The sequence below is a fragment of the Equus przewalskii genome, chromosome 10, assembly GCF_037783145.1.
Source record: "Equus przewalskii isolate Varuska chromosome 10, EquPr2, whole genome shotgun sequence".
Lineage (NCBI taxonomy): Eukaryota > Metazoa > Chordata > Mammalia > Perissodactyla > Equidae > Equus > Equus przewalskii.
In genome coordinates, this window is record NC_091840.1 from 7,489,404 (window position 1) to 7,504,628 (window position 15,225).

At 53.6% G+C, this 15,225-nt stretch overlaps 1 protein-coding gene across 8 annotated transcripts in view; it reads right to left on the bottom strand.

Annotated features, from left to right (window-relative positions):
- Nucleotides 1-803: 803 nt before the first annotated feature.
- The window catches only part of DNAI2 (dynein axonemal intermediate chain 2), a 31,611-nt gene continuing 17,189 nt past the window's right edge, over nucleotides 804-15,225 (bottom strand). For 4 of the 8 annotated variants that reach the window (XM_070560086.1, XM_008513169.2, XM_070560088.1 and 1 more), the window contains exons 7-13: nucleotides 12,668-12,807; nucleotides 11,717-11,839; nucleotides 9,216-9,439; nucleotides 4,999-5,134; nucleotides 4,372-4,482; nucleotides 3,338-3,562; nucleotides 804-1,566 (exon numbers count right to left, since the gene is read on the bottom strand). In XM_070560086.1, coding sequence (XP_070416187.1) covers nucleotides 1,462-1,566; nucleotides 3,338-3,562; nucleotides 4,372-4,482; nucleotides 4,999-5,134; nucleotides 9,216-9,439; nucleotides 11,717-11,839; nucleotides 12,668-12,807 — 1,064 coding nt within the window. In that variant the 3' untranslated portion in view covers nucleotides 804-1,461. Of the gene's footprint in view, nucleotides 1,567-3,337; nucleotides 3,563-4,371; nucleotides 4,519-4,998; nucleotides 5,135-9,215; nucleotides 9,440-11,716; nucleotides 11,840-12,667; nucleotides 12,808-15,225 lie in introns of all 8 variants that reach the window. The other 4 variants (XM_008513167.2, XM_070560084.1, XM_008513166.2 and 1 more) reach the window with 1 other exon arrangement.

Genomic DNA, 15,225 nt, shown 5'->3' on the forward strand with positions numbered 1-15,225 from the left:
CTTTGGGCACAAGGGGTAGCTGGCCCTGGGTTCCTCCCCAATAAGATTCTTTTTTTTTTAAATTAATCAATTATTTTTTAAAGATTGGCACCTGAGTTAACAACTGCTGCCAATCTTTCTTTTTTTTTTCTTTCTGCTTTTTGTCCCCAGATCCCCCCAGTACATAGTTGTATATTTTTAGTTGTGGGTCCTTCTAGTTGTGGCATGTGGGATGCCACCTCTGCGTGGCCTGACGAGCGGTGCCATGTCTGTGCCCAGGATCCGAGCCGGTGAAACTCTGGCTGCGGCATCGGAGCGCATGAACCTAACCACTCGGCCACGGGGCCGGCCCCTGCTCACTAAGATTCTTAACACGAGCATTTTGTAAAAGGGCACTTTGGGTCCCTGTCAGGAACACTGACACCCACAGAATGAACGGTGATCGGCGGACTTCTCCTGGTGCAAAGCTGGCTCTGAGGTGCCTTCTCGTCCTACCGACGTTCCTGGCAATGGTCACCGAGTCCTCTGTTGTTCTGTGGCTTCAGGGCAGCCCACTGCCCATCCTGGAGCCCCCGCGGGCCCTGCACGGTGCCCAGCCCACCGTCGACTGCTGTGCAGGGGCAGGAATGAGCTTTCTGGGCTCTCGTCCCGCTCTGCCCTTCTCTAGCTCTGTGACGTGGGCAAGTCCCCCCACGTCTCCCAAACCTGTCTCTTCCTCTGTAGAGTGGGGACAGTCGGAGCGCAGACTTTCCAGGGACTTTTGAAAAGAATTACATGAGACAACATGAAGAGCTCTCAGCGCAGGATGCACAGTAAGCAGCAACTGTTGGCACTGTTATCTTTAATTTAATTTTACAAGGATTAAGGTAATAGAAAGCTTGCAGCGCACAAGAATAAGCAAGCTCGGCTCATCCATCTACACTCACCCCCGGAGGTAACATGCCCGGAGGAGTTACTTGGCAAGAAATTTCACAAGTGGACAGACTTTCTGATGCCGAGTTATAAGTGGGTGGGAGGGTCAGTGAGGGAGGAGGAGGAGCCCCTCCCCCCAACCACAGGGCCTTCCGGGGGCCCCACCGTGGCTGTGGCGAGCCTAGTCGAGGCTTTGCAAGCTTGTGAGAGAAAATGATTGTTGGGAAAGCTCTTGAGAAGCTGAACCCAAGGGCCCATGCAGGGCCAGGCTGAAAGGCTGGGTGGGACTGAGTTGGCCAGGGTGTGCCCAGGGTGCGCCTGGGTGGCTGAGACGAGGGACACCAGCTCAGGGAAGAGCCCTGTCCCTTCTCTCCCTCCAAGGGGTCGCTGGGGACTCGTCTCAGTGAGTCTGTTAGGCCAGTGATCTGTGCCGCCTGGGGGCTGGGTCAGGGCCCCCGTGCTACCCCTCTCTGCCCCCCCTCTCTGCCCCCGCTCGTAAAACCAGGGCAGCGCCAAGAGGTGGGAAACCGAGGCGCACGGGCGAGTGGGGCTGCAGGCGGGGCTGACCTGCTAGGCCGGAGTCTCCTCATCGTCTCTTTCTTCCTCCCCTTCGTCCTCTCCCTCCACTTCCTGGTCCTGCTCCTGGTCCTGGTCTATCTCCAGACTCGGTTGTTTCTGCCAAGAAAAGACAGCGCAGAACTGTTGGAGGGGACAGGCCTCCCCTGCACCCCAGGAAATTAACCCCCGAAACCAAAAATAGCTAACAGGCTGAGGCCTGGACTGCTGGGCGCCCAGAAGACTGTGCAGCCAGCGCCATGGCCGTGAGGGCCTAGCGGGTGCTCGGAGCCAGCGGGTGCAGACAGCGGGCACGGCCCTGGGCGTCCCCCAGACCCGGGTATCAGTCCTGCCACTGCCGCTTGCTGACTGGGTGACCTCGGGTGAGCTCCTCCTGGGCCTCCTTGGTGCCCTCCTCTGTAGGGTGGACATGATTCCCCACAGGGCTGTGGCCGGCATGGGAAATGATGGGTGTAAGGCCCCAGCACTGTTTTCTCAGCTCCGACCCCAGAACTTCTGGCCAACTGCAGAAAACGAGGAGAGAGGCAGGAACTGTGTGGCTGGCAGAGAGGGAGGGGCCAGTTCTGTGACCCTGAACCCGTCTGAGGCTAGGGTTCATCTAACGCATTCAGGCTGCTGTGATGAGCACATTTTGGGACCTCCAGCGCCAAGCGCAGCATCTGTCAGTGCAGTGCCCGGTGGAAGGTGGTTGATGCTGGCATCGCCCCCTGGAGGCCGGAGGGCCCAGTGTGTGGGGGGATGAGCCGTGCTGTGGGTCCAAGCCAGGCCTCCAGTCTCGCCTCCGCCATCAATGGAGGGCGCTCTCTGTCCCGCTTGTGTCACACAGAGAGCATGAGAACAGAGCCGCTCCCATCCAAGCACTTCTGGGAGGAATCACAGCCTGTCCCTGCCCGCAGTGGGAGGGAGACACAAGATGGAACCGATGATCTTCTCCACGTGCCCACCCATCTTCCGTCACCATGCCCACTCACTAGTGCCTGAGAATGCGCCACACGGATGTGCATGCAGGGCCGGTGTCCTGGCGGGCGCCCCGTGTGCTCACACGGGCCCTGTGCACACAAGGGCCTCACACTTGCTTTCAGGTTCTGCTGTCATTGTCCTCAACTTCTCAATACTTTTTGACAAGGGGCGCCATGTTTTCATTTTACACTGGGCCATGCGCCTAATTATGTAGCAGGTCCTGCTCACAAGGGTAGGTGCTGGCGTACATGAGCTTGTTCTTCCCCTTCCATGCGGTTCTCTCACTCGTTCACATCTTGGCATCTTATCTGTGGGCCCCTAAAGGGGATGACCCAGAACAACAATGCCTTTTCTTCCTCTGTCCCCCGGGACAGAAGAGGGCCTGGAAGCTTTATAGCTCCATCTCCTCATTCTCCAGATGAAAATTCAGGAGCCACAAACTGCAGTGACCAGCCCAGCGTTACAGCTAGAAAGCGCTTTACAGCTGGGGCCACGGACGGATGAGCTCAGCACAAATCACCCCCTGACACCAGGCGGGGTAAGCGGGACGCCCTCCACACCGCGGATTTCACAGCCCCTCCTCCAGGGGCCCCAGGGCTCGCTCATCTGACAGCTCACTTGGCCCGGATCCTCATTCAGTCGGCACACACATGTTCAAGGAGCCTGTTGGGGTGGGGAGAGGATTCCAAGAAGCAGAGAGCATGCCTCCTATTCTCAAGGAGCCTGAAGTCCGTTTGAAGACAGGATTCCTCTGGAGGAAGGGAGGAATTCCTCCCACTTGCCAAATGGACAGGTGAAGTCCACCTGGGAAGGCTACTTGCTCAAGATCACCCAGAAGGTCAGCAAGCAGGCAGAACGCAGGCGCCCTGGCTCCCACCCAGCCACCCAGGCCCCGACTCAAGTCCCCTACAGGCTTGGACTTCTTCAAGGCTTCCGTCTCCCTCTTCTTCAGCTCCGCGAAGATGACGTTAAAGAACTCCTCCTCGGCTTTGGCGACCAGCTCCTCCAGGTTCACGGCAGTCTCCTCCTCCCTCAGGTCGTCGTCCTTGCCCTCCGCTTTGCCTTTCTCCTTCAGCCTCATCTCTCGGTGCCTTGCCTCCAGGATCTTCTCCCGCCGGGTCTCGCGCTCAAATATCTGGGGGTACACAGAGAGGCTCGTGGGAAGAGGGTGGGCGGCCAGCGGCTCCCAGCACAGGGGCCAGGCTGGGGTCTCCTGGCTTTAGTCAAGACGGCCCCCAAAGAGATCTGTACTCAGGGCTAATGGCGAGAAAGGAGGGCTAACTACAGGGGTCGGAAGGCAGGAGCAGGGACACCCAGTTACGCAGTTCCAAAGAGTTCCAAGAACAGAGACGAAGCGTGAAGAACGCCATCTGGCCTTGTGCAACGTGGTGGCCGTGGGCCCATGAAGGAGCAGCTCAGTGGCGGGGCCACAGTCTCAGGAGGAGCCAGGAGGCTCTGGGCACCAGGGGATTCAGCTCCTCAGCGAGCCCCACGGTAGGGCTGCCCGCCAGGATGGGTGCGGTGACAGATCTCAGCCCCCCGCGCCCTCCCCTAGAACAGCCCCATCCCGGCTGTCCTCTCTTTTGGCTTTCCTTTAAGCCTTCCCTTGACAGGTTCTGCTGCAAAAAATATATTGTTTGCAACTAGACAAACAGACCTAGTCAAACCACTTTGATTTGCAGCCGAAAAATGAAGCCTGGAGGGGAAGAGTGACCTGCTCAGGGCCACTTGCTACGTAGTGGCTAAGCCAGGGCAGATTCAGACCTCCTCACACCCAGTTACTGCGCCCATTTCAGGACACCAGGCTGCCTCCCCCAAACGTCCACCCATTTCCCAGGAGGGGAGAAGGAGGGACCACAGTTTCTTCTCTGACTGGCCCGGCCTGCCATGGGGCCAGGTCAAGACCTCAGTGGAGGGCCCCTCGTCCTGGCACTGGCCACTCACAGAAGATGCTATGTTCTTCTCATTCCTCTGCAGCGTGCAGAGCCCATGCGACACTTCCAGCAGTGTGGCTGTCCCCAGCTTGGAGCCACAGGCGATGAAACCCCCGTTGTCCTGCACCCGGAGGCAGAAGAGGGCCTCATCACACACCTGTTGGAGGGTGAGCCAGACCCGGGCGGGGAGAGAGAAGCAGAGGAACCCTTTGTCTGATGATCTGGCCTCCGGGAAGCCTTAGCCAAGCGGCCGTTCAGATGCCCTGGGTGACTCCCCGGGCCCCGCAGGATGAAGTTCACATTGGCTGTCAAGACTCTTCGCCCCCAGCCTCACCTCCCACCTTACCCCACCCCTCCAGTCCAGCCCACATTCATCCTGCAGTTTCCCAATCCCCCCGTCCTCCCGTAGCCCCGCCAGGCCAGTGTCTGGGCTCTGGTTATGCTAATGCGCTAACGTTAGCTCGGGCTGGAAGGGTCAGCTGCCAGGAGCCTGCTCCCCAGGCTTCTGAAGGAACAGGCCTGGCGGGAGGAGAGGCCAGGCATCGGCTTTTTGTCCTTTTTAAATTTCTCCCAGGGGATTCTGCAGCCATCAGGGCCTGAGAGCCTGGATATGTGGGGACGGGGAGGTGGACATGACCTTCAGGCTGAGGGCGGGGTCACAGTGCTTGAACACAAAGTCCCAGATGTCCAGGGTCCCGTCCATCTTGGTGGTAAAGAAAACTGCCGGCCTTACGGGGCTCCAGGCGCCATCGGTGAGGTAAGCCATGTGGTACCTGTGGGGAGCCGGGAGCCACCAGTCGGGGACGGCTGTGGTCAGGAGGGACAGAGAGGCTGCTGTGCCACAGCCTGCTCACCCAGCTCCTCCAGGGTCTCATTGCCAGGTAGGCAGTTTCCTTGTGTCTGACTTCCAGCCATGCCAACCTCACCCACCCACCACTCATGGTATGTGCTTTAAAGGGCTCTGGGTACGTTCCCCCCTGGGGCTGGCCCCTGGAGTTGCTCCACAGCTCACTCCAGGGAACAGACACTTGTTGCTGGATCTGGGCCCAGTTCCCCAGGCGTGGGACTCACTGAAAGGAGCCAGAGGAAGGATGCGCCCAGAAAAGTTCACAAAATTGAGCTTAGAAGAGAGTTAAACTTCCTACTTGGTTTAATCCACATTTTCAAAGATTTCTGCAGTGGAGGATGAAATTGGACCCTTAGCTTACAGCATATACACACATCAACTCAAAATGGATTAGAGACTTAAATGTACCACCTAAAACCATAAGACTCCTAGAAGAAAACAGAGGGAAAAAGCTCCTTGACGTTGGTCTTGGCAATGAATTATTGGGTGTGACACCAAAAGCACAGGCAACAGAAGCAAAAAGAAAGTGGGACCACATCAACATAAGAAGCTTCTGCCCAGTAAAGGAAACAGTTGACAAAATGAAAAGGCAACCTATGGAATGGGAGAAAACATTTGCAAACCATCTATCTGATAAGGGGTTAATATCCAAAATATATAAGAACTCATGTAATTCAACAGCAAAAACCCAAATAACCCAATTGAAAAATGGGCAAAGGACCTGAACAGATGTTTCTCCAAAGATGTACAAATGGGCGACAGGTACATGAAAAGGTGCTCAACATCACTAATCTTCAGGGAAACACAAATCAAAACTATAATGAGATAGCACCTCATGCCTGCTAGAACAGCCGTTATTAAAAAAACAGAAGATAACAAGTGTTGGCGAGGATGTGGAGAAAGGGAAACCCGTGTGCGCCATTGGTGGGAATGTAAATTGGTGCAGCCACTATGGAGAATGGTATGGAGGTTCCTCAAACGATTAAAAATAGAACTATCATATGATCCAGCAATTCTACTTCTGGGTATTTATCCAAAGGAAATGAAAATAGGATCTCGAAGAGACCCCTGCAGTCCCATGTTCACTGTAGCATTATTCACAACAGCGAAGCTACGGAAACAACCTAAATGTCCAGGGACGATGAACGGATAAAGGAAATGCAGGGGCCGGCCAGTGGCTGAGTGGTTAAGTTTGCACACTCCGCTTGCGCAGCCCAGGGTGTCACCGGTTTGTATCCTGGGCGCAGACCTAGCACCACTCATCAGGCCATGCTAAGGCAGCATCCCACGTAGCACAACCAGAGCGACCTACAACTAGAATATATAACCAAGTGCTAGGGGGCTTTGGAGAGAAGAAGAAAAAAGGAAAATTGGTATATACAAACAATGGAATATTATTCAGCATTAAACAAGGAGATCCCGACATTTACAACAACATGGATGAAGCTGGAGGACATTATACTAAGTGAAATAAGACAGACCCAGAAAGACAAACACTGTATGATCTCACTTATATGTGAAATCTGAAAAAGTCAAACTCATAGCAGCAGAGAGTAGGTTGCCAGAGGCTGGGGGGAGGGAGCAACGGCGGGTGATGGTCAAAGGGCACAAAGTAACAGTTATACAAGGCAAGTTCTGGAGATCTACTCACTGTACAACCTGGTGCCGATGGTGAACAAGATTGTATTGTACAGTTCAAATTTGCTAAGAGAGCAAATCTTGTGTTGTGTTCTCATCAGACACACACGAATTAATAATTATAATAAAGGAGGTGGGAGGGAGGTGATGGATATGTTTATGGCCTCGAAGGTGGTGATGGTTTCACAGGTGTATACTTAGGCCCAACTCACAGAGCTGTATGCATCAAGTATGGACAGCTTCTTGCATGTCAGTTATACCACAATATACACTATATATTCATACATATATATGAGATGAAACTGTCAGGACTTGGATATAGACGATGAAGCAAGAAAGATGTGAGAATAAGTCCTAGATTTCCTCTCATACAGCCAATTGGTGGAGCTGGAAATGGACCAGGTTGGGGGGCTGACAGTAGTGGGAAACCGACATTGCAATAAATACATAACAGAGCATGGTGCTTGGCAGCTGAAATTTCTTCTCAAGAATGTCTTTTGATATATCTTTTTGTTAATGCCACTATCTCCTTAGAACATAAAATTCTCAAAAAGAAAATGAGTATAGGGCCGGCCCGGTGGAGCAGCATTTAAGTTCGCATGTTCTGCTTTGGCGGCCTGGGGTTCGCCAGTTGGGATCCCGGGTGTGGACCTGTGTACTGTTTATCAAGCCATGCTGTGGCAGACGTCTCACATATAAAGTAGAGGAAGATGGGCACGGATGCTAGCTCAGGGCCAGTCTTCCTCAGCAAAAAGAGGGCTAGTCTTCCTCAAAAAAACCACAAACACTAAAAAAAAAATAAAAGAGTGAGTAAAATAAACGTAATGATGTCTATTTGAAAAAAAAATTCTGCAGCGATGCAGCTGTAGCTGGCCCCGTGGTGGCCAAGTCAGAGACCACATTTCCCAACTTTCTTTGCAATTAATTGTGTGGACAGCTAGGCCACAGGGGGAGAAATTGTCAAGGCAAAAGAAACTATCTGGAGATTTTTGACAAACAATGAATAATTTTTAGTGTAAGTGTGTCCTCAACATTGCATGGGACATACTTAAAAAAAATCACTCTTTGTTTTTTCTGAAATTCAAGTTTAACTGGGCATCCTATATTTTTATTTGTGAAACCTGTTCAATCCTATGCAGGAGGAGAGGGAGAGAGGCACACAGGCTACAGGACACAGGCCCGCCAACGCCCTCCAGGAAGGAGCCCGGAGAAAGGCCTAAGGAGAGGGCGGGCTCTGCTCATGTCCAGGCTCCCGTCTCCGTGAGCACACACCCTGGCCGCCTGCAGAATCCAAGGAGGTTGGGAAGGCTCCACGCCCACCCGGACCCTGGGTTGGTGGCATCAAGCCCTCTAACTTGCTATGGGACCTGGAACAGAGCGCCGCCCTCTGGGCCTCCATTTCCACCCCTGCAGAACAGGGACATTGGACCAGACTTCTGCTCCAAAAGCAAAACTGGCTGAATCATAAGCCCGGGGGAGCTCCTCAACATGCCCATTCCTGCGCCAAACCCAAGATCCAATATAGCAGGACTCCACGGCTGGGGCCCTGGAATCTGGATTTAGAATCATAACTCCTCCCAGGAGATCCCGATGCAACTAGGTTTGGGAACCACTGGAACCGAAAACGCCCGCTCGGGTCCACGGTGGCATCAATATTGCAGGAGTCTGATTGCATGAGCTGGAAAGGAGCCCCAGATTCACACACACAAAGGCTAATAGGGCACCCGCCCCCAGCCCCACGCCTCGGTCTGCTCTCTTGGTTCTGCCAGCTTTGTGGCATCTCTGCGGGACGTGGCTCTCCCCGGCTCAGTCAGGGGCAGAGGGACCATCCTGAGGGGTCTCAGTCTCACAGCACCCCGCTGGCCTCTCTCTGGGCAGGGTGGGCGAGTACCCAAAGCTTCTCTGTTCTAACTTTAGTGCTCACAGCTCTGTCCCAAGCTCCCTCCCCGCCCCCTCACACGAGGGGAGACCCACCAGGCTGTGCTGATGAGGGGCCCAGATGCTCAGTCCAAGCTGCCTGGGTTCAACCCCGGCTCTCCTTCTCACCAGCTGGAAGACCAGCAGCAAGTGGCTTTGCCTCCCCGTAGTTCAGCTTCCTAACACAATGAGGCGATGGGAAGAGCAACGCTACCTATGGTTGTCTTGAGGGTTAAGCAAGTTAACCCATGGCTGTTATTACTACTAACCCTGGCGGTTTGAAGCATATTCCTTTGTGAAGTGGCTGAATCGAGCCATTTCCTAGCATAAACCCAGGTGTTTGTGCAGGAGTGTCGTTCTCCATTTTCTGGGTGGACACATGGAAGCTCAGGGTACTCCCGGGGTGGGCTGGGGAGGGCTCCATCCCTCCCATTCCCAACCTCCTCCCTTACTTGGTCCACATGATGGACGACTCCCGGCTGTCTTCTGACCAGATGCGGGCGGTCCAGTCGCCGACGGTCAAGAAGTTCTTTGGGTAGAAGGGATTTCTCTGGAGGGCATAGATGGGACCATGGTGGCCTGCGAAGGTGCACACGATCTTCTCAGCCGACGTCTTGGCCTTGCGGTTGCAGGAGATGACGATGCCCTGCTCGGTACCCACCATGAACTTAGTTGGCTGCAGAGGGAGCGACACAGGAGTGGAAGGCTCCATGAAACATCAGCATGGGGCTGAGCCGGCATGGCAAGCGGTCTGCTGGGGAGGAGCAGGAGGTGGGGGGGTGGGGTCTGAAGGTGCTGGAAGGAACCTCGGTTTAAGCCTCTGCTCAGGCTGTGCCCCACGCACTCCTGGGGAGTTGCCCCACTCATCCCAGCCTCATCAGATCCTACCCTTCTTTAGAACCGACTCAAAGACCCCATGCTTAATGAAGCCCTCCATGACTTTCTAGTCCCTGGAGAGTGTCATCACTTTCTTCATGTAGCATCGTTGTGTCCACCAGGCATTTTGCCATAAAGATCCTGAATGTCAGGACAGATGAAGTAATGATTGAATGAATAATGTAGAACATGGATCTAGAAGAACTCCCCCCAGCCTCCAGCTACTCCCTGCAAAACTGGGCCCTGTACCCGGGTGTTCACAGCATCTTTATTCACAATAGCTAAGAAGTGGAAGCAACCCAAGTGTCCACTGACAGATGAATGGATGAACAACATGTGGTGTATATATACAGTGGAGTATTATTCAGCCTTAAAAAGGAAGGAAATTCTGACGCATGCTACAACGTGGATGAAGCTTGAGGACATTATGCTAAGCGAAATAAGCCAGTCTCAAAAGGACAAATACTGCATGATTCCACTTATATGAGGTACCTAGAGTCGTCAAAAATCATAGAAACAGGAAAGTAGTCACCAGGGGCTGAAGGAGAGGGAGAGAAATGGAGAATTGTTGTTGAATAGCTACAGTTTCATTCTTGCAAGATGAAAAAGAGCTGGAGATCCATTGCACAGCAATGCGAATATACTCAACACTACTCAGTTGTACACTTAAAAATAGTTAAGATGGTACATTTTATGTTATGTGTTTTTTTACCACAATTAAAAAGAAAAACAAATGGGTTACAAGTTGAGGGTCAAAGGAAAGTGAGGAGACACAGCTTGAGAGGCCCAGAAAAGGAGGTAATGAACTGCAGGGCTCCTGCAAGCTGGTAGGGAGATGGGCTAACTGCATCCGGATGGCCCATCATGGCTCCAGCCTCAGACTTCTCGGTGGGGTCGGGGTGGCGAGCCTGGGCCTTCCGGTCAGAGCCCTGCACTGGAGCTCCAGCTTCACTGTGTTCCAGAGCATGTGACTTACTCCATTAAGACTCATTTTGTTGATCTGGAAAGTAGGGATAATAACATTACCTCACAAGATGGCCATGGATGAGTACACAAGCTCATCGTGTAAGGCAGTTACGAGTGTCCAGCACGCAGTCTGCACTCAGTGACACTGTGGGGAGGTGGGGACTAGTGGCCACAGGGTCATTACATCTAGCGCTTGGCCTAGAAATCCCTGATTCCAGAACAGAATGTTTTTTTGAGTCCTCCCCAGCCCGACCTCCATGTCTAGGGTTGGGGTCAGTTAAATTGTCACCCACTTCACCCCACCAGCATGCATCCCCCAGTTCTGGGTGAGGACTCCTGGGGCAAGGTGAGGCCAGAGCACCTGCACCTCCCAAGGGTCTAGGAATGATGTCACATGACCCAGAGGCAAACCAGTGACAACCCAAGGGGAGCCAGGCCTGAGCCTCAGAGGGACATAAGCCAGGAAGCAGCCCAAGCCAAGAGCCATCTGGGAAAGTTGCTTCCCCGCTTTGGAGGGAGTCTTCATTGGCTGCTTCTAGAAGCTTCCCTCCTCTGACACATTCACATTACTGCTTTGGTATTTCTTTACTGTTCCTCCTCAGTTACTAAGTGCCTTCATTATGCCTGTGCTCTGGCTTTCCGAGGAGCCTACTCTGGTCTCATTTCCCTTTCCAACGCCTCCTGCTTCTTCCCAGGAGGTGAAGTGACCCACAAAGGGTCCTACATGGGGCAGGGGCAGGGGCAGGGTCTGGCCTCCTGATGTTGGTCCCGGGCAGGCCTCTTCCCATAGAATGAGGCTTTTCTGGATTCTTGTCCTGTCCGAAAGATTACCTTCTGTTCAGCCCAGACACTAGCCGAACGAAGACTTCCTGGGAATTAGCACAGTTTCCTTTCTCAAGAAGCTCTGCTGCCCCCTGCTGGAAAGTCATTGTAAAGAAGGCACAGGTCCAGGACGACCATGATTGGATGGTCCTCCCTGGCTTAGTCTGACGCCCAAGGAAAGCAGCAGCGCCCCCGGGGCCATAAGCATCTGATACACTAGCCACGGCCCGTCCTTGGCTCCCGCTGCCCCGGCAATGGAAGTCGGGAAGGGAGAGGAAAGGACACTCACCAAAGTAGACTCGAACTCCAGGGAGATGGCCCCCAAGGCATTTTCCAGCTGCTCCTTTTTGGTGATGTCCATGATCACCACCTCAGTGGGCTCGCTCATCTTCCGGATATCCCACCACATGACCTGACAGGAAGAAGGGGCGACTTGGAGACCTGAGGTCCCTTGGTTCTGGCTTTTGCCTCCCATACCCACTCCAACTTCCTGGGGTCAGTCGCTTGGAACAAAAGGGTATGTGACAGGGGCTACCAGCAGCCCACAGGAACAAACGCGCTTTGAGAATGACTGCTCTGGTCCATGGTCCCAAGCCTGGCTGATCGTCAGGTCATGGGCAAGCTTCACGCAATCCAGGTGCTAGAGCCTCACCCCAGAGCTCCTGACTACAGTGCACCCTGGAATCCGTATTCCTAAAGGCTCCCCACAATGTGGCAATACGTGGCAATATTATAAATGCACACATCCTTTCACCCAGAAGTCCCACTGCCGGGAATGCATGCTGTAGATGTACCTTCACATGCATGCAATTGTCTATATACAAATCCACTCTTGGCTACATTTTTTTAGTAACAACAAAATATGAAAATCTACTTAAATAAATTATGGCATACCCAATGCAGTCCCTGACAGGCGTGCGGCTGCGCTTTATGAAACATGAAATCATCTTTAAGAAATGCTAAATGAAAAACATCAAGCGCAGACCAACATGAAAGGTGTGCAAAAAGAGAGCGAAGAAGACAGATGTGTTTGCTTCTGAAGGCAGACGAAGCAGCCGCCGCAGGTCGCAGGTGGGCACCTACGGGGAGAGGTGGGAGGCTTGGGGGCAGAGGTGGGAGGAAGGCGTTTCGCCATCTGCCCTTTCGTACCTTTCGGATTTTGTTTTGCATGAGCGCGCTGTATTACCCGTGACTGTGTTCCCCACGCCCTCACCCCGCACAGCGCCTGGCCGCTCGGTACCTGCCCGTCCGTGGATGCCGAGAAGCATTCTGTGCCCGTCTTTGACTGCAGCCAGATGGTGCCGTACACGGGGTCTCGGTGGCTGAACTCAATGGTGGACAGCTCTGCCACCAGGCTGCCCTTCCGGGTGTCCCAACAGGCTGGCGGGGAAGAAAATGAGGGGGAGGTGAACTGAAGCACAGGCTTCCTTCCCCGGTGCAGGCAGCAGGGCTAGAGGGATGCTACTTTCTTTTGGTTTAGCAGGCATGTGGTTTTATGTGGTTTTTTAGAATCAGGGCTACATTCAAACCAGCCTGAGTTTCCTGCCAGCCTCCCAAGCCCCCACACAATCTCTGCGGGAAGACTTCCTGAGCGCATGCTCCATTCATTCCATTGAGCCCCCGCCACATGTTGGGTACCACACTGGGCCCCTGGAGAAGCCGCTGGGAATAAGATGGACATGGTCCCTGGGAGGCAGGGAGGGGACCTGCCAGTACAGCCCCTGCTGTGATCACTCTGGTGAGGGACACATGGACGTGGTCAGGGAAAGCTTCCTGGAGGAGGTGAGAGGAAACTAAGACTGCGGATGAGCCTACGATGGAGGGAGCCCGGTGAAGAGAGAGGAGCGCCTCCGCCACAGGGGAAGGCTCGGCAGGAAGAACCTGGGGCAGAGCTCTCCTGCATCCACTCCCTCCTTTTGTCCGCTGTACCTCTGCCCCCTCTGGCGGGAAAGAAACCCACAGAGGGAGCTCGGCCCCTACTGTGATCCGCTATCAGCGCTCCACCCCTTCTGCTTTACCAAGAAAGACTCGAAGCTTATCTATTTTTGGTCCTGATAGATTTTGTTCTCATTCTCCCAGGAGTGCACAGTGAGGACCCACCCCGTTACTCAGAGCTGTTTCTAGGAAAGCTGCTTTCGTAAAACAGCAGCCAAATACTTGATCCACAGTCTTGGTTTACAGAATCCAGGTCCAAGGCGTTTGGCCCTGAACCAGCCTGGCCCAGGAATGGGTTTTCTCAGCTCGGCTTGCTCTGCTTGGGCAAAGCAGTGCTCAAGGGTGGGTCCGCTGCGGCCCACCTTACAGGCAGCAGAGCCAAGCCTGGGCTGGTCTGAGCTGCACAAAAAGCCGCTGAAAGCCGTTATGAATGAGGGAGGCAGGGCTCCTGAATAAATCATGGCAAAGTGGCTGTGCTTCAGTCTTTTAGAGCCCTGGCACCCAGATAACTTGGCAGGGAGATTTATGGGCGCCCATATCTACTGCACAGGCTGGCAGCTCCCCCAGAGAGGAGGCAGCAGGTCTGAGAGGGAGACCAGGAGCCTCAGAAGGCCGGGAGGAAGCCAGGCCACAGAGCGTTTCTGAGAAGTTTCCCAGCCATTCTGGTTCCTGCTCCCAAAGGGAGAAGGGGAAGTGAGAGGGCGTGTGAAGGTCAGGGGGTGGGGAACCCTTTTCGTGCCTGGGCGAGTCTGGCCTGGGGTGTAGACAGGAGGATTGAGTGTCTGGCTGCTTCATGCCAGAGTGGAGGGCCGGCAGGAATGCTCAGAGCCCTGTGGACAGGTTTCCTCCAAGCTCACTAGGGACCAAAAAGTCAGTTTTCCGGATGTGCTATCAGTAAAAACGGGGGAGCGAGGACCTCTGAAAATCCTCTCCTCCATAAAGGCAAGGCGAAAACTGGCAAGACTTGTCAGAATCAACTTTTTCAGAAGTCTGGAAATTAGCCAAAGGCTCACAGCAATCCAGCAGGTGTTGCTTCAAGAAAGACAGCCGAATCTTGTAAGAACAGTAGGCATCGTGGCATTGGGACCCGCCCTAGTTAAGACCCCACACTCCTCAGTTCCAAGGTAGCCTTGAAAAGTAACATTCTGCATTCCTGGTGAGAAGCAGTGGCCTGGCAGCCACAGGTTGGGGCAGAATGGGGATGGAGCTCCCACAAAGCCTCCCGCGCAAAGAATTGCCATTATCTGACCTGTCTGGTGGCTCCCGGGAAGATCCCACGTGCAAACTTGTCTATATTCAGCTTGACTTGGAGCTTGCTCAGGGAAGAAATTCCTTTTTTTGAGGTAATTGTTAATTATAATTACAGGCAATTAATTAACTTCGCAGCTCCCTGAAGTGGTGGATAACGGGTGGGGCAGACAGTGGGTTAACCAAAAAACTTAAAAGGAAAAGCTGGAGAATGAGATGCCCACAGGGGCTTTGAAAAGCTCTGATCTAGCAGGCCACATGCATGGGGAGGGAGTGTGCACGCCCGGGGCTATGCACGTGCTTAAGAAAGAACTGAGGAGGCCACAAGCTCTCACCTCTGGCTGACCTTGAGGCTCTGCACAGAGGCTGAGGCAGAGTTGACACCCACCTGCCTGAGTGCTGAAGGCATCCTCGGACATGCACACAGAGGCCTTCAGCAAAGACGGGCAGAGCTTTTGGATCCAGGTGTTCAAGGGAATCTCTGCCCGATCATTACCTGATCACTAAGCTAACCGAGTGGGGACGGTAGGGATCACACAGGACAAAGAACACAGACTTTACAGAGTTCGTTCAGAAAATTCACTGAAGAAACAAACAATAACTACAACAAACAGC